Here is a 19157-nt window from a genome sequence, read left to right as displayed (position 1 = left end):
CCAGTGAAAGTTGGACAAGAACCAGTTGAAGAAGTTACAAGCTCCACCTATCTGGGAAGCATAGTGACAAGCAACGGCAATGCAGAGACAGATGTAAGCTACAGAATTGGCAAGGCAGGAGTAGTATTTAGAAGACTGACAACACTTTGGTGTAGCAATAACATAACTATAGAGCTGAAGATTTGTCTGTATAAAACAGCAATACTGCCCATAGCGATCTATGCAGCTGAGACCTGGAAGATGACAGCAGAAATCGTCGCCCACCAACTCGACATATTTCATCAGTGGTACCTCAGAAAGATCCCAAGAATCACTTATTGAGACTGACAAATGAAGCCATTTTCCAAGCAACAAGAATAAGGCCCCTGCATGCAGTTCTAACTGAATGACGAATGAGAATGGCTGGACACACACCCTACTACCAGAGAAGATACTCGCCAAATCAGCCATGGGCTGGATGCTATTGGAAGGTAAGCGAAAAGGAGGCTGACCAAGGAAGACATGGCGTAGTACCTTCAAAGACATGGCGTAGTACCTTCAAAGACATGGCGTAGTACCTTCAAAGACATGGCGTAGTACCTCCAAAGACATGGCGTAGTACCTCCAAAGGCATGGCGTAGTACCTCCAAAGGCATGGCGTAGTACCTCCGAAGGCATGGCGTAGTACCTCCGAAGGCATGGCGTAGTACCTCCGAAGGCATGGCGTAGTACCTCCGAAGGCATGGCGTAGTACCTCCGAAGGCATGGCGTAGTACCTCCGAAGGCATGGCGTAGTACCTCCGAAGGCATGGCGTAGTACCTCCGAAGGCATGGCGTAGTACCTCCGAAGGCATGGCGTAGTACCTCCGAAGGCATGGCGTAGTACCTCCGAAGGCATGGCGTAGTACCTCCGAAGGCATGGCGTAGTACCTCCGAAGGCATGGCGTAGTACCTCCGAAGGCATGGCGTAGTACCTCCGAAGGCATGGCGTAGTACCTCCGAAGGCATGGCGTAGTACCTATGCAGACTGAATATCACCTAGGAAGAAGCATACTGGTTGGCCAGAGATGGAGATGATTGGTGATCACTGACTGCCTGATGTGCTGCTCAAAGGCACCAACAGACCTAAAGAAGGAAAAATTCAACTATATTGACTCCAGTGATCAACTGATAATTTGTTGAATCCAAAAGGATGAAAGGCAAATGTGACCTTGGCAGAATTTAAACTCGGAACAAAGTTGGAAGAAATGCTGCTAAGCATTTTGTTCAGTGTGCTAATGATTCTGCCAGCTCACTGCCGTTGTTGTTATGTATAATAACTATTGTTGTAAAATAGCAAAGAAATTAATGTAACTGCATGTATGTTAATGATTTATTGTCCAAAATTAGTCTCCTGTAATGCTGCTGAAATATAGATTGATGCCACCGAACAAAATTGTTTTCAGTCCAGTCCATCATCATCTTCATCATCCCCTGGTTTTTGATGGATTAAGGCTGATAATTCCTTATTGATAATGCACTCGTAATCTATCAATATTATTTGATTTCTCTTATTGATACCTATTACCAGACATTTTTATACTTCATTTTCATATACAGTGACTCTTTCAATGGAACTCTTCAACTTCTTTCAGGCCATGATATTAACAAGGTTATTGTTCAGGAATGCAGTTAATATAGCCTCCTCCTCTGTAAAAAATAAATAAATTGAATAAATAAGTAAATAAATTGCAAATGCTTCCAACTTTAAAGAAATTGGAATGTGTTACATATTTTGCGGAAAGAAAAATTTTTAGTTTCAGATCTATAAAAACCATCTCGTTTTTTTTTTTTTTTTTTTTTTTTTTTTTTTTTTTTGAGACATTGAAGTAGGCAGCCACTTTATAAGATAATTTTAAGTAGACACATACACTTCATATATGTTTATATACATAAGTGTCAGTGCAGCATTCAACATAATACAGAGACAGTTTTGTAAAACATCATTTAATGGAGAGCAAGGTCAAGAATAGTAGGATTAAGTTTATTATATTTACTTGTTTGTTTGTTTTACATAAAACAACAACAGCAGAATATATAAGCAATCGATTCTTCTCACTGATTGAAGAAAAAAACAAACTCAATGAATGCAGTCCTGCTTGGAAGAGAATGAATTTAGTATTTTGATACTGAAGCTCATGTTTCAATTCCTTAATGCTTTTTTTTTTTTTTTTTTTTTTTTTTGCCAAAAGGAAAAAAATCTAATATGAAATGATTTTTATAGGAAAATTTATCACCAAAGTGAAATCTGAAAATCTGTAAATTTTATCTTCAATGGGACAAATGTAACAAAGCTATGAATTTATGTAGAAAACTGGAAGAAACCAAAGAGTCAAAGTTAGTTGCTATGTTAAAATCCAACTACTCTAGAATACATCAAAACTTATCTTGAAAGATCAATGAAGGTTTATTTTTATATCTAACTTTCTGTACATTTAATCAATTATATGGCTTATAAGACTAGATGTGTTACTAAGTGTCAACATTTTTAGTTTTAAATTCTTAACCTAACTACTGTTACATCAACACTGTTTACTTCCCTGGCACAGTTACTCGTATAACATCTACACCAGAATTGTTAAAACAACCATTATCTGTACTCTTAAACTTACTGAGGGACATCATTTTATGTCCCTTCAACCTTTTGAAAATAGCTAAATCTTCCTTGTATTAGTACTGACCATCTTAACACTTTAGCATTTAAACTGGCTGTGTCTGACAAAAATTTCTATCAGTTTTATGTTCAAACTGGCCAGATCCAGCCTCTCACATTTACCCTACAATGTCCTAAAAATATACAATTACACCATTGAAATCTTGAAGTTCTGTGAATACATGATTAGTTCAAAACAATTTGAATAAATAAGCATTACATTAGACAGAATAATCTGAATGCTGAAAGGTTAAAGGGCAAATGAGATAATGTCTGACTTTCCCCTTAAAAGATATGGTTACAGTTGGGACACTTTGATAAAGGTCTGTTCAATTAGAGTTGACCAATGACACGACTTACAAACGAAGGTAGTCTGCTTCTATGTGGTTAATTTATTTGCTAGAAATAGAAACAAATCTCTTTAAAATCATGAATTAACATTTTAAAGAATACAATGAACAATGTAATCCCTGATATGCACTGATGGAATGGTCATAACTGGATTGCTTTTGACTAATAGTCTTATTTCATTAGAGTTGACATAGTGTTAAACTTCAACTTTTAGAGAACCTAAATTTTGAAATAAGTTACTGTCATTGAAGTGTAAGATGAAAGCCGGCTTGAGATGTCAGAATTCACCCCTCCTATAGAATTATTTTATAAGCATTTTAAACTTTTGTTTCTTTTTATTTCTTTTCTGGAGGAATCCATCCTTAATTTATTTAGATTCATGTTCTCACATAACTTACTCTCCCTCTTACTGCTGTTACATATGTCTGCCTGCCTGTCCTTTTTACAGACTTTCCTACATCTCTGGGTTGGGATTACTGGCCCCAGTTTCTGAGTGTTTATCTTTTGTTTGTTTCACTCACAGGGCTGCAACCAAATTGACCTCAATACGTTTTTTTCTTAACCCGGTACTTATTCTATTGTATCTTTTGCTGAATTAAGTTTTTGGGGATGTAAACAAACCAACAGAGGTTGTGAAGCAGTTGTCACACACACACACACACACACACACACACACACACACACACACACACACGATGGGCTTTTCAGTTTGTCTACTTTGGTTGGCCTGGGGTTATAGTAGAAAATACATGCTCAAGGTACTGTGCAGTAGGATTGAACCCAAGGCAATATGGTTGGGAAGCAGACTTCTTAACCAATTGTGCTTGTTAGGTAAGTCTCTCTTGTAATAGAATGTAATAGAATATCTATCTGTTTATCTATCACAAGGATAACTTTTCCTGTGGGGAACAATGAATTTGGTACTTGAACTAATGAAACTAACAAATCTCATGTCACATTTACAGAGCAGCTGTAAATGAGTTCATACTTATAATTGGGTGTACTTTGTCATTGGAGGCTAAGTGTCTTGATGACCTATTGTTTTGCTGTTGGTGCTCTGTCACCTTAATCATCTATAATCTCTACATTAATATTGACTTAGAATTCGTTAGCTGAACAATTAACTGTTGATGATGATGATGGCCATAATTAGGGAGTGCAGCCACTTAACCCTAGCTCTATTGTATGTAGTGTCACTGCATCATATATTAATTCTATGTACACTATTAATGGCATTTCAGATTTTTTAAAACTATTTCTGTTGTTCAAAGCAATAACATTTAGCCATAAAAACTATGAAAACCATTCAAAATATAATGGAAATGTGAACTTGCAAACCTCATTGTAGGCAGCCTGACTAAGAGAACAATAACTCCAAATAGAACTCAATACAGAGTAGAGAATATTCTTTGGTTCTGAAGCAAAGAGCCTCTCAATTGCTAATGGCATGATGAATACACTTAATTCACCCCGAAATGTGTGAGACATGGAGAGATCCACCCAACCCATGCAAACACAAAAAGGTGGGGTGATATAAAAAATGTTAATTGTATGATATTTATATTGTTAGTATTTACTTCAGTTGTGTCTTTATCATTGTATCCCTGCAGAAGACTTGTTTAAATTTGCTTATTTCTAAGTAAAGTCTCTCTTGTATATAATGACTTCAGTTTGTCATAAGGAGCGAGGTTTTCTTCTTGTAATGGAAATCAATATGAAATGAAAAAGTCGACTAACGAAGAGAGATAGAATTGTGGATTAGGTACTCTCTGCTTGAGTAGGGTTGTGGTGTGAATGATAGCTGATCTTTGTGTCTACTAAAGGCTCTCCGTAATATCTTCCCTATTTATAAAAATGGATTGAAAAATAATCTTATATCAATAATTTGAATCCAGGTGTAATTTAACCTTCTGATGTTATTTGTTATCTGGTTCAAGCTGAAGAAATACTGAAGTGTCCAAATAATCCCAGTAACCTGATATACTTCAGTAATAAATTATTAGACTGAGATGGACATAGATTTATAAGATTATAAACGAAATACTGAAATGTCAGGTAGTTAACCGAATATATTTGCCTACTTCTGAATATAATATTTAAATCAGACTTACACTCTTGTTTTCTCTTGTTTGTAATATCTTCATCCCTTGGCCATTGGGTGTCTGCAGCAGAGTCCATTCTGTTGCTAGCATTTAAACCAATGAGCCTGTCTGAAAGTAACTTCATTCCTTTCTGTTCTCTTAGCTCAAATAATTTCTCTTCTAAGCAATAGAAAAGATTACTGTTGTTTATTCCAGATTATTTTAAGACACTCTTGCATATACTATATGTTTGTAATGGTTTCGTATTCGGTCTTATGGTGTAGAATTCTGTGGTCCTTCTGTCATGCAGTTTAACTTTTACACAGTTAACTTAGATGTAGTTATGTGGTAAGTTTTTAAAATTCTTTATGAAATACTGAGTTCAAATCTACATCTGATGTTTTATATTGTGTATTTAATCTTGTATATCTCAGTTCACCACCTATTCAGAATTGGTGCCAGCAATCATTATTTTTCCCACTTGTGTCTAGGGTATATTTCTGAACTAGACCTGTACTGAACTTAAAACCTTTATTTCTAACAACTAGGTCTAATTTTGTAACCACTAGGTTATTCTGAAGGACAATAGTCTTGTACCTTTTAAAGTATTTAAACGTTCATTTCGTATTTCAATTTTTTTAAGAACTAGTTCTACATGCATACATTACTATCGTATTTCTTTCATCTCAAACACTTTATCTACTTTGACTTAGTATCCTATCCTGGGAGATGAATATCCTGAAACTAACTTAACATTGGACTTCATTAATACTTCATGACATGATAAGAAAAGGCTGCATATTGTAATGGTTTTTTTTTCTTTAAAGATATCACAAATGTCAATCACTAGTTACATAATACCTGTTTTTTTTTTCTTTTTCCAGTTGTATAATGAAGAAATTCTAGACTTATTGGATCCAGCTAAAGATTTAGATTCAAGAGTAAGTTTTCTTAATTTTTCATTTTCCAGAAATTAAAAATGCTCTACTTACTCCATTGAGCTTGAATTCCCCAATGTCTAGTACTGCTGAGAGTTCTGTGATAAATAAAACGTAAGATTTTCTCTGAAATAGTTAAATGCACTTCTTGATTAATGAAACAAACTTTTGTCTTCAGTTTCCCAAAAAACTGAACTTCTCAGCACGTTTGTGTAATTTGTCACCTTCTGTTGAAATTTGTGACAATCTCTGTTATTTCATTTGCATATTCCTTAATGAATATGTAATGCTTTCAATGGCTGTTAACTCTCTTTTTTTTTTTTTTTTTTTTTTTTTTTTTTTTTTCCAGAATAAAAAATCCCACATAAAGGTCCATGAAGATGCATCTGGAGGTATTTATGTAGTTGGTGTCAACACTCGGCCAGTTGATTCTCTTAATGCTGTAAGTCCCTGTTTTCATGTTTAAATATTTATCTTCCATTTAAATAACTCTATATATGTCTGTTTTCGTACATAAATAAAAGAATTAGAGCTAGATGAGATTGTTGCATTTTTTTCTTTTTAACCATTTAGTTGGTGTCTCTCAATTTTGGGTTAGTAGCATAGTCATATTTCACTTGTATACTACTAGATGGTTAAAGCAAAAATTAGTAATATTTGGGTTATATCATTGAGCTAACTGCTTTACCATATCTAAACCTTTAAAATTATTTATTCAATTAAGATTTAACTTCACTCTGATTTTTCATAACTGCTCTTTGTTCTGAATTCAAATCCTGTAAAGGATAACTTTACCTTTCAGTCTTCCAGGGTTGATAAAGTACTAGTCAATGTAACTGACTCCTCCTCCTTTCTTCTCTAAATTTCATGTCTTGTGCCTATACTGAAAACAATTATTGATTTAAAAAAATTTTTTTTTTTTACTATTATTATTACAGACTCTACAGCTCTTAAAAGGTGGTGCACTTTCCCGAGCTACAGCTAGTACTAAGATGAATGTTCAGTCCTCTCGTTCACATGCTATTTTCTCTCTCCACATCAAGCAAGATAGAATTACTACTGAAGTAAGTGTTATTTGATTTTCTTTACTATAAATGGTCCTTAATATTTTTTCTTTTTTGTATGTTTAATGTAATTGCTTATTTGCTTGCTACTATTAAAATTATTTGTTAAATGTTACCTGTTTTGGTAATAACATGAAGAACAATATAGAAACCTCCATTCATCTGTTCAATTTGGCTATTTGCAACATAGTTCAGTTTTTGACATTTAAAAAGTTTAATGACTGTTTTAATTAGTGTTATATAAAAAGTGGCTTCATTATGGAAACCTTTTAGTAAAAGTTGTGTAATTGAAGCCATATCTACTGCACTAACATCAGATTGTATTAGTGGTTAATTGGCTTAATTATTGGGGAAGGAGAAATGAAAACAAAAATTACTTTTTTTTTTATATCTCATCATCATTTAACGTCCGTTTTCCATGCTGGTGTAACAAATCATAAAAGGCGGCAATATGATGTAATGGCTGTTTGCCCGAACAAGCATAATTGTTGGTAATCCCATTGGTTAAAATTACTGCCCATATTTGAATTCTAAACTTTCGTCAAAGGGAATTCTTTCATGAAATACGGTTCTTAGAATTCAGGTATGAGCAGTTATAAAAACCCTGATTTTGGGGAAATTAATTAGTGTTCGTAGGATGTTACTAAACTCCACAACACAAACTCATTGAGATATTGGCTATTTTTTATGCCATGTCTATGATAAAAATCCAACAAGACTTATTTAAATTGTTGTGAACTCTAGTAGTTAGTATGAAGGATTAGCTAGTGTGAATTTTAAGTCGTAATTCTCTACAACAAAATGACTTTACTTTCCAATTGTATTATAAATGCTAAATGTACATAAATAAACTAATGTAGTAATTACTTTCTCTTTTTTCACGTTCTTCAACTAGTTAATGAAATTTATTTCTACAATTATGAAACTGTATTTTTTTATAACGGTTAAAAGAACATGAATTTATTTATCTTCAATATACATGCACGCATAAAATGTTGTTAGCGTTTCAGAGTATATACTTCTTGCTATGGCGTTTATGTAGCTGGAGTCAGGATTTAGGTATAATAACACTTATGAGAAAGTTATAAGTGACAGGTTTATCAATATATTTTCCTACTTCATAAGTAAAATATATTATCTGTTTCCAAATAGGAAACATATAAAAATAGTGTTACACAAACGGTAACAAAACGCGGCTATAAAAAAATCAAACCAGTTATGAAACTAGCATAGGTTGGATGGTTCGACGGTTCGACTGGGGTCTGGGAAGCCAGGAGGCTGCACCAGGCTCCAGTCTGATGTGGCAGTGTTTCTACAGCTGGATGCCCTTCCTAATGCCAACCACTCAGTGTAGTGGGTGCTTTTTTACGTGCAACCGGCACAAGGGCCAGAGGGGGCTGACATCGACCACGATTGGATAGTGCTTTTTACGTGCCACTGGCACGGGTATCACAACTACAATTTCCATTTGATTGTGATTCGATTTGATTTTGATGTACTTGATTCAATAGGTCTCTTCAAACATGGCATGTCGCCCTACGATCCAAGGTACTTTTGAGTATGCTGGTTATGTGACACTGGTGTAGGTTACAGCTGAGAACTTACTTTATTTGACAGGTCTTCTCAGTCACAGCATATCTCCAGAGGTCTTTTGTCAAGGCAAGTGGTTAAGGGCAAACAAAAAAAAATTGAGTTGTTACCTACAAAATACTTGGAGGATTACTGTCCCAAACATCTTTATTAATGGCAAGTGAACAAAACCAATAAAAATGCTATACGTGAGAATGGCTGAAACCAAAAACATTGATTAGAATAATATAACAAACATGAACTGGAATTATCACAACAGCAACAACTACAAAACAGAATATATTGACTATTATTACTTTGAATTTTCAGAGCTTCTATGTGGTCATTTGATCTGCTAGAAATAGCAGCCAAACTCCCTCAAATTACTACTGACCAGCTTTAAAAAACAAAAACAACAAAACATTAACTAATACATAGATATCCTGCAAAGGATAATGTAGACCAAAATATTTGTTGTTGGGGAGGGAGGTGATGGCTACAGTTGGAATATCTTTGATCTCGGCTACTAGATTGGGGTAGAGCTGGGCCTAAATAAGAACTCCAATTAATTGCGACAGAGGCAGTATCAATACCAAAAGGTAATATTTCCCCCCCACATAAATGTGGATGTTCTGTTAGAACAAACTATATTGTGGTAGATACCATGAGATTGATTCTTATATTGGCTTTTGGTGCAAAATGCACAGCTTTTTTTTTTTTTATATATTGCTTGCAGAAAGATAAATCCCCACCATTTCCAGTGCTGAGACCACCAAATCATGTTATTTTGACTTTCTTTGGTCTTATCAATGAATTGACTACTAGAATTAACTCCACTCCTTGCCAGCAATGCATAGAAAAAATAGTGCCAGAACAGGCATTGGTGTCACAATTAGCCAGTGAGCTTGTTAAAAAAAAAAAAAAAAAAAAGAAAAAAAAAGAAAGAAAAAGTCTCCTTAAGTTTAAGATATACTTCATCCAAAATTCACTGCTAGTCTTTCTATTTCTTAAAGGTCTGTAGTACTTCTGCTGTACCTATACAAGATAAAAACCTGTTTATACAGGTATTTGAAACCAGCTAAATAAGCAAATAGTTAAAAAAACAAAAAATGCAAAAACTGACACAGTATCTTTATTGCAGAGGTTTTGATTGGTTAGAAAATATATTATGTACTTTCTACAGTGATTTGGCAAAATACCTTGTGTATACCTCAGCCCTTTTATCAATAACGACAGGCCCCAAAATGTCAATAACAATTTATCTACAAAAAATTTATGAATGTGCAATTGTATCTTATATCATTATGTAATATAGTAATATGTAGTATAGGAGGCAAAGTAAATTTCAAGCTGTTATGCTGATAACTGAATTCAAAGTATGTAGTATCCAGGGCTATGTATTCTAGTTGCATACTCACCAAAGATGGTAACTTTTCTTTACAGGAATTCTGTTTTTGCAGTATTGTGATATAGTGTGGTTGTAATTTGTGTTCAAATTTTGCAATATTTTCTCAGAAACAAAGCCTAAGTCAGGTTAAAGTTATATTATGTATAGAAACAGCCCAAAGTTTGTTTATATTTATGCCAGCGTAGTAAGTTTTGCACAGTAGAACACCATTTGATAACAACTCTCGTAGACCACTAGTAGTATTAAGTAATATGCTTTCTCTTTTTAATTATTATTATTTTCTTTTTAATTATAAAGTTTGATCGTTCATATTTTATTCTAATTAGTGGTGCTCAAGAAAATACTTTTGAGGTTTTTATAGCTCTTTAGGTCATGAATTCAACTGCTTTGTATTTCTTTCCTCTGTCATGCTCCACCACCACCGTTTGTGGCCTTGTTAGGTATTATTGGTACTAAGGCAGTGAAAAGCAGAACAATGTAGCACTGGATAAAATTATTTTTAGTTTTAAATCTATTTGTAAGTTCAAATATTTTATGAAATTTATTTTCTGTGTTACGAATCTTGACTGGATTAACATTCTTTCATTCTTTTAGAATAATCGTAACTGTGCTTGGATTTTTCATCAGTAGGACCACAGTTTGTATTTATAAGCCCACTATGGAGATTTCTGTACAGTTACTGAATTTGCTCAGTGAGAAACCTTGATAATACCAATCTGTTTGACATGTAGGCACTGCCTGTTTTAGGCTTTCAACCTTAAGGCAGAGTATCTTAGACTAGAGATGAAATTGTAACTGGAAGCTGTAGCCAAAAGATCATTTGGCTGTCTCTGTATGTGGGGTTTGTTTAAGACACAACTACTATTTATGAATGGTGTAATCAGAAATAAAATAGGTATTTATGAATGGAGTGATCAGAAATTTAATTTACTACATTTATAGGATTACCAATAACATACTGTTTTAATATTTCTTTGATTCCATTTTTGATTTGATTATGTAAATTGTGTCAAAGAAATTGAACTCCAGGAGCTCCTAGTACTTATTTCAGGTTCTCTTGTAGAGTAGACTGAATTAGATATTATCTAACCTATATCAGATCAATGCAGGACTGGATTAACCATTAAGCTGGATTAACCATTAAACTTGCTAAAATAATATTCAGGATGTCTTATCTCTACTAAGTATAGAAGCAGATGTGTTATGTAAGGTTAATTTTGAGGATCTGCTCAAAGACTTTGTGGAACAAAAAAGTAGGAAACTTTTCAAATGTAGCGATGGGTGGGGTATAATGAGTAATATTTACTGCATTTTTTTTGACTTGGAGAAAAAAATATTTATTATAAATGTTCACTACCTTACAAAAACTATATCAGCTAAGCAAATAACTTTCTCTAAATGCATTAAAACTCTGTAATATGTTCAGAACACTATTTCAGAAAATTATCTCTGTTCTCTTTGAACATACAGTAAACAAATTTAGGTGGGGCAAAATGAATGACAAAATAATGTAAATTTTCTTCTTCACTTCTCCAGAATTACATTGATATGTACATTTGTACACATCAACAATCATCTTTAGACATCAGAAATGCAACAAAAATTTTAAATATCTAGGGCAAGTGAAAGGATCATGGGAAAATGGCACACAGTTTGAAATGAATAGAACTGAATAAAAAAAAAAAAAAAACTCAGCATAAAATATTCTCTATAGCTTTTTCACAATCTGTTGGAACAGTTCTCTTCTTGATATAATAGACATTCAAATAGTTATAAAGAAAAAATTGAAATTGGTTGTTACTCATTTTGCCCCGCTTCACTGTTTTTGAAAATTACCAAATAGCGTAGGGAAAGAATTGATTTGGAATCCAACAGAGAAAAGAATTTATTGTTAAATGCCAAAAAGTATCCAGATATTTTATTAGCAACTTCAGTTACTACAGGGACAAAGGTGAGGGGATAATTTTTTGAAATAGAAGTACCTGCCACCTGACTACTATTTTTCAGAATCTCTCAACTTTGACATCAACTATGCTGACTAATTTTTACTATCAAAGGCGATGCAATACTTGCAATGCAATGGTTTCAAACAGACATGGGGGAAAACAAGAAGAAATCAGAAATTATTTATTTTAACCCACTTACCCCTTTTGACCCACCACTTAAATAAGATTTATTTTATCGTCTATTATTTTGAATTACACATATATTGGGTCACCAAAATCTTTTAAGTGCTGAGGATATCTATGGATTTTAATTCAGCCCTGGGTGTATGCAAGAATTTCTGTCAAGTATTTAAGCTAATAAAGACATTTCCTTCAATAAAAGAAAACTTCCTCTCTGCAACGCCCCCCATCCCGTCCTTTTTTTTGGTTTTGTTATTTGTTATTTTTCTTTGGTGGGATTTGAACTTCAGAAAAAATAGTAAGAATAACCTCTCTCAATTATCTGATTTTGTCCAACTCTGATATTAATCTAATCATTTTGTTGCAGATATTAGATGAAGAAGGCAAAGATGACTCTTCTCAGCCTACATTCGAAACTCTGACTGCCAAATTCCATTTTGTTGACCTTGCTGGATCAGAAAGACTTAAACGTACTGGAGCAACGGGAGACAGAGCAAAAGAAGGAATATCTATAAACTGTGGTTTGGTCAGTATAAGTTTGTTTCATTAAAATGGTTGACACTTCTCAATTTCTTTTTCTTAACCCATTACCTCCCATAATTCTTTTAACTGGAATTTTTTTATGAAACTTTGATTTCTAGCATAAAACAGCCTTAGAGACACGCTGGAATGATCAAAATAACATTTCAAAATAACATTTTAAATAAAAGTGAGATATTGGGTGAAAAATTAGCAAACCTCATTTGAATATCAGAGAAATATACCTAGTAGATATAGCAAAAAGGTTAGATATGTGTAAATATTGACAGATAATTACGAAATTTGTAATTTTTAAGTGATCTCATATGAGATCACTGATAGGTAATGGGTTAATATTTTGGTAAGAACACTTGATGTTTTTAGTGTTTTGACCTCTGGCTCAACTTATAAAAGTTGGTAAAGAATTCAAGAAGACTTATTTGCCAGAAATTTGGCACAAGTACTGATGTGAATTGGATAGGTCTACAATTGTATAAACTCAGTCCAAACTTATCTTTTCTGTATGGTCCATTATGTGAAGGTGCATGGTCTAGTTGTTAGTATTGTTCTCACTATCATAGGGTTGTGGGTTTGATTCTTGGACTGGATAGTGTTTTGTGTCCTTGAATAAGACACTTCATTTCATGTTGTTCCAGTCTACTCAGCTGAAAATAATGCCCACATTTTCATGTTTCCATGGGTCAGATGGAATTTGTTGAAACAGATTTTTTTTTGGTTGGATGCTCTTCCTGTCACCAACACTTGCATGTTTCCAAATAAGTTGATTTTTTCCTCCATACTTGGACATCTTTTTTCAAAGAAGACTGGAAACAAACAGCCTCATTTGTATGTCGATGTTCATCATAGGACTCAAAAAAGGCACACACAAAAATATAAATTATAAACAAGCTGGTAAAGGTTAGTGTTTTGCACCTTATAGTTGATATTGTATTATCTGTAGCTAAGATACTTAACTTTTAACTGCTAAATACTTAGTTCTGTGTTGGTGCTACAGATGATAATAATTTCCTACTGTGAAGTAGTAGAGCAGGTCAAATTAGGAAGCATTAGCTTTTTTTTGCTGATTCCTAAGCTGGCTAATGTATAGGTTTGTGACAATCATCAAGAGAAAGCAACTGATAAATATATTTTAAGCTATATTTGTTCATTGAAAAATTTTTATTTCACAAGATAATTTGATTGTGAATTATTTTAATCACCAAGTATAATTTAGGTTTTGGTGTTAAATACTTTTAACAAATCCTTGCTTTAATAATTATTGATTCAGTCTAGTGAACCAACAATTAAACTAGTAGCTTTGTAAAATACATGTAAATTTCATCAAATGTTAGAAATTTTAACAGTTGGGATTAATCATTTAATGTCCATATTCCATGCTGGCATGGATTAGACAGCTCAACAGGAACTGGTTAGCCGAAGAGCTGTACCATGTTCCAGTCTGAATTTGGCTTGGTTTTTATTGCTGAATGCCCTTCTTAATGCCAACTGCTCCAAGAATGTAGTGGGTGCCTTTTATGTGTCACCAGCATCGACCACAACTATGATTTCCCTTGGCTTGACGTGTCTTCTCTAGCACAGCAAATCACCAAAGATCATGAACACTTGCCATCATCTCCATGAGACCCCACATTCGAAAATCATGCTTCATCACCTCATTCCTTGTCTTCCTGGGTCTTCCTCTTCCACAGGTTTCCTCCACAGTTAGAGATTGGCACTTCTTTACACAGCTGTCCTTGTCCATGTGCATCGTATGACCATACCAGCACAGATGTCTCTCTTGCACATTACATTTGATGCTTTGCATGCCCAGTTTTTCTCTCAAGACATTAACACTCAGTTGTACAGGCACACTGACATTGCACATCGAGTGGAGCACACTAGATTCATTTCTTTCAAGCCTTTGCATGTTCTCTGCCATCACAGCCCATGTTTCACTGCTGTGTAGCATGGCTGTTCGCACACAGGCATCATACAATCTGCCTTTCACTCTGAGGGAGAGGTCCTTTGTTGCCAACAAACGTAGAAGCTTTCTGAATTCTGCCCAACCTGTTCTTATTCTAGTAGCTCTCGGAGCATCTCCCTCTGCTGCTGACTTGGACACCTAGATAACAAAAGCCGTCAACTACATCTAGGTATTGCCCCTGGCATTTGATGGAGTCTATTTTCTGTATATTTCAAGTGTTTACTGTTCTTGTGCATCTACCACACACAAAGACTATTTTCCCTATTATCCTTCCTCTGATACTGCTGCACCTCTTATGTGTCCATAGCTTGCACCTGGTACACCTTATGGCATTTCTACTTGTGCCTTTTGTACATATCAAGCTGAGGGGATTTGTGATTTGTCAGCTTTCCTTCTTACTAAGACTTTGGTTTTTTTGTTAAATTAACTCTGAGGCCCTTTGATTCTAGACCTTGCTTCCACTCCTGAAATTTTTTCTCTTGTTTTGGTAGTGATTCAGCTATAAGAACAAAGTTATTGTCACAAAAAAGCTCCCAGGAGCAGCCCAACTTAAATTCCTCTGTTATTTCTTGGAGGACTGTGATGAACTAGTAGTGGACTCCTACTTGTATGCTGAATTCATTGCTATACTCGTTGCCAACCTTCACCTTACTGATAGCATCCTTGTACATAGCTTGTATAGCTCTCATCAGCCACTCTTCTATCCCTAGTTTCCACAATGATCACCAGGTAAAGGAGCGGGGGGGGGGGGGGCACTGTCGAAAGCTTTCTCCATGTCAATAAAAGCCAAGTACAGAGGTTTATTTCTAGCTAAGTACTTCTCCTGTAGCTGCCTTACTTGGAATATAGCATTAGTGGTGTTTTGCCCTGGCACAAAACCAAACGGCATCTCATCTATCTAACTCTCTTCCTAATTAGTTGGGCTCTCCAGAAGAGTTTATACCTATGCCTCTTGTCTATGAGGAACCTGGCTGAAAATCCCCTCCACTTAACTTCCTGAATGCAGCACACAGCTAAACATCTCCATTCAAGCATCTCAACAATCTCAACAGACCTACCTTTCAATGTGCCTTGCCAACTCTGAGGGAATGCATGGAGAGGCAGGAGGTAACACGAGAGAAGGGAACTGCAGTTTTCAGCATCTGAAAAAAAGGCTCTAAAGAGTGTTTGTCAACAGACATGTCATAACAGTTCTTGCATTTAATCTCCCATCATTCATGTTACACTTGCTGTCTCCATTGGGAATTATTTTTTTTTATATAGTTTTGTAGTTCGTAATCTGACATTGTCTTCCTTTAACCAAAATTGGTCAGTGGAGGTACGAAAAAAAAGTTTTAATTTTCACAATTATTTGAAATTAATATTGGTTTCAAATTTTATCACAAGGCCAGCAATATTGTGGGAGTGGGTAAGTCGAATTCATCGATTCCAGAGTACTTATTTTATCAACCCTAAAAGGCAAAGTGAACCTTGGTGGAATTTGAACTCAGTGTTTAAAGACAGATGAAATGCCACTAGGCATTTTGCCCAGCATGCTAATGATTCTGACAGCTTGCTGCTTTGTTTTAAATTAATATTGATTCCAACTTACAACCTGTGTAAAATCATTTTGAGTAATGACTGTTTTATCATCATTTGTATGGTGGAGTGCACCAGCATTGACTTTTTCATCTTCCCAGATGTTGATAAAAGAAGTACTGCAGGTTGATTTATTGAATTATACCCCACCTCTGTGTATACTCGTGTTTATGTAAGAAACAAAATTTATTTATTTAACTTAGAGTAGTGGGTTGGCAGAGTTATTAGAGTTGGTATTTGTTTTGGTTCTTAATGTTCTGTGTTCAAATCCTCACAAACTCAGCTTTGTTTTTTTCATATTTCCAGGGTAATAAAATAAAGTACCAGTTAAGCATTAAGATCACTGTAATCGGCTAAATCCCTTCTCTCAAATTTCTTAGTGCTTATTAATATTATTATTATTATTATTATTAAAGGTGGCGAGCTGGCAGAATCGTTAGCATGTTGAGTGAAATGCTTAGTAGTATTTTGTCTGTTGCTGCGTTCTAAGTTCAAATTCTGCCAAGGTTGACTTTGCCTTTCATCCTTTAGAGGCCGATTAAATAAGTACCAGTTATGCACTGAGGTCGATGTGATTGACTTAATCCCTTCCCCCAAATTTGAGACCTTGTGCCTCCAGTAGAAAGGATTATTATTATTATTATTATTATTATTATTCAGCTTGCTTTAGGAAATGTGATATCTGCTCTTGGAGACAAAACAAAGAAAGGTTGCCACGTTCCTTACCGTGATTCTAAATTAACGCGACTATTACAAGACTCTTTGGGAGGTAACAGGTAAGTCACTGTTGTACATCCTCAGCATTTTAAAATATACTTATTTCCATAATTAGGTTTCTAGTGGAACTTCTAAGTTTTCAGCAATTGCGTTTTAAAGCTATTCATTTCCAGTGATATTGATAGTTAATGCAGGACTGCAGTGATGTGATACATAGACTTTTAGCTCAACATTGAAAGCTCATCAAATACTTGTTAATTAAATCCCCTGCTGCTTAGCCATGAGTATTGCCTATTTGTGATACCTATTTATATCTTGGCAGATTAATGTAAGCAGTCTAAGACCATACTGTTTGCTGCTGCTAGTGATTTATCTTCCATGCCCAGCACCCGGTTTTGAACCACCAAAGTTCCTTCTATTTGGTAGCTTGAACCTATTAGAAATGACAATCAAATCTTCCTAATATTACATATTAAATCTTAACAATAGAAAGGACACTTGGACAATGTAGTTCATTGCCTGCAAAAAAAAAAAAAAAAAAAAAAAAAAATGTTTATGGCAGGAATGCTTTTGTTCACAAGTCTACTGTATTGAAGTTGGCATAGGTTGAAACAGTAGCCTTTTCAACTCGGGCTGAAACAGTAACCCTCTTGACTCAACTGTCTATGAAATTTCAGTTTTGTATTTGAAATAAAAACCATCATCATCATCCTTGTTGTCATCATTGTCATCCATGTTGTCGTTATTGTCATTATCATTTAAAAGTAACTGTTTTGCATGGGCAAGACAGTTTGACTGGAGATGGAAAATCAGAGAGCTGCACCAGGGTCCCATCTGTTTTGGATTGGTTTCTATGATTGGATGCCTTTCCTATTGCCAACCTCTCCACAGAGTATACTTGGTGTCTCTAACATGTCACTGGCATGAGTGCCTTTAAAAAAAATTTTAGCTTAGATTATATTTTCTCTATTTTCATTTCAGCCGAACCCTCATGATTGCTTGCATTTCACCATCTGATAGAGATTTTATGGAAACATTAAACACACTAAAATATGCTAACAGGGCCAAAAATATCCGGAATGTTGTTGTAGCAAACCAGGATAAAGCCAGCAAATTGTTAGCCCAATTAAGGGCTGAAAACAACCTTTTACAGAAGGAATTGTTAGAATACAAAACGGTATGTATATGCTTTTCATTAAATTTTCTTTTAATGTTGTTGTGTTAACCCATAGCAAACCTTATCACAGTCATATAGCATGCAAGTAGTTAGCCAAATAGTGAGACCTAACTCACAAGTCTTTCTTCACCACAGTTATTCCATGTTTCCCTTTTTACAAAGGCTACACTCAAACATGTAATACTGAATCAAGGGTTGTGATTTGTCAGTTTGTTCCTGTATGCTCACAGGTTTTGGTGGTGGCCACAGCAGAGAAGGGCAAGACGGGTACAGTCAGAACAGAATGGAACAGTTGCTGCTGTTCTTCACTTACTGTTGGTAGTGTGCAACCTTGCACCATGTCAGAGGCCAGTTAGGCTACTGATGTTGCAGTTATTTCTATGTGTGTGTGTATTGTGTTTAAAATGTTGTGTTATGTGTGTATACATGTATGGGTGTTTGGTGCTTAAAAAATTTTTCTATTTGTTTGCATGCACTGACAGTTTCTGTAGGGATTGAATCATGTGCTAGTAATAACCTGTCTCCTTTATATATTCAGGTGATCTTAATTTTTAGTACATCTTAAATTTTAGTACAAACCACCATTGTGTGGTTTGTGCACAGCCTATGTATGATGTATAATGCCCTGTTCTGTACTTTTCGTAGTTTATTGTGATCTGTTTTGGAGAGCTTGAAGGCCCAGGTATAACTGTCATAGTATACTTGGATCAATACATTGTTTGTACACTGTTATTTCTTTCTATTGGATAAAAAAAAATGGCATCTGTGATTGCTCTGTTTTCATTTTGTGATTCTTTACTATAAGTCTTGTAAATGTGGAGGAATTTGTAACTTTTAGTATTTTTTTTTTCTGTGTGTGTGTGTGTTATTTTCTTTCAATGTATTCTACAATAGTCTTTAACCTTTTACCATTCAGATTATTTTATCAAATGTAATGCTTATTAACTCCTATTGTTTTGAATTTAAACATGCAT

The 19157-nt window shown here is 34.7% G+C and overlaps 1 protein-coding gene across 15 annotated transcripts in view; it reads left to right on the top strand.

Annotated features, from left to right (window-relative positions):
- The window catches only part of LOC106873190 (kinesin-like protein KIF21A), a 194750-nt gene that overhangs the window by 81676 nt on the left and 93917 nt on the right, over positions 1-19157 (top strand). For all 15 annotated transcript variants that reach the window (XM_052969489.2, XM_089355273.1, XM_089355278.1 and 12 more), the window contains exons 5-10: positions 5988-6044; positions 6391-6483; positions 6980-7105; positions 12576-12734; positions 16950-17065; positions 17988-18183. In XM_052969489.2, coding sequence (XP_052825449.1) covers positions 5988-6044; positions 6391-6483; positions 6980-7105; positions 12576-12734; positions 16950-17065; positions 17988-18183 — 747 coding nt within the window. The remainder of the gene's footprint in view (positions 1-5987; positions 6045-6390; positions 6484-6979; positions 7106-12575; positions 12735-16949; positions 17066-17987; positions 18184-19157) is intronic.

This window comes from Octopus bimaculoides, chromosome 7 (assembly GCF_046866305.1).
Source record: "Octopus bimaculoides isolate indiv1 chromosome 7, ASM4686630v1, whole genome shotgun sequence".
Lineage (NCBI taxonomy): Eukaryota > Metazoa > Mollusca > Cephalopoda > Octopoda > Octopodidae > Octopus > Octopus bimaculoides.
This window is presented reverse-complemented; position numbering and strand designations above follow the sequence as displayed.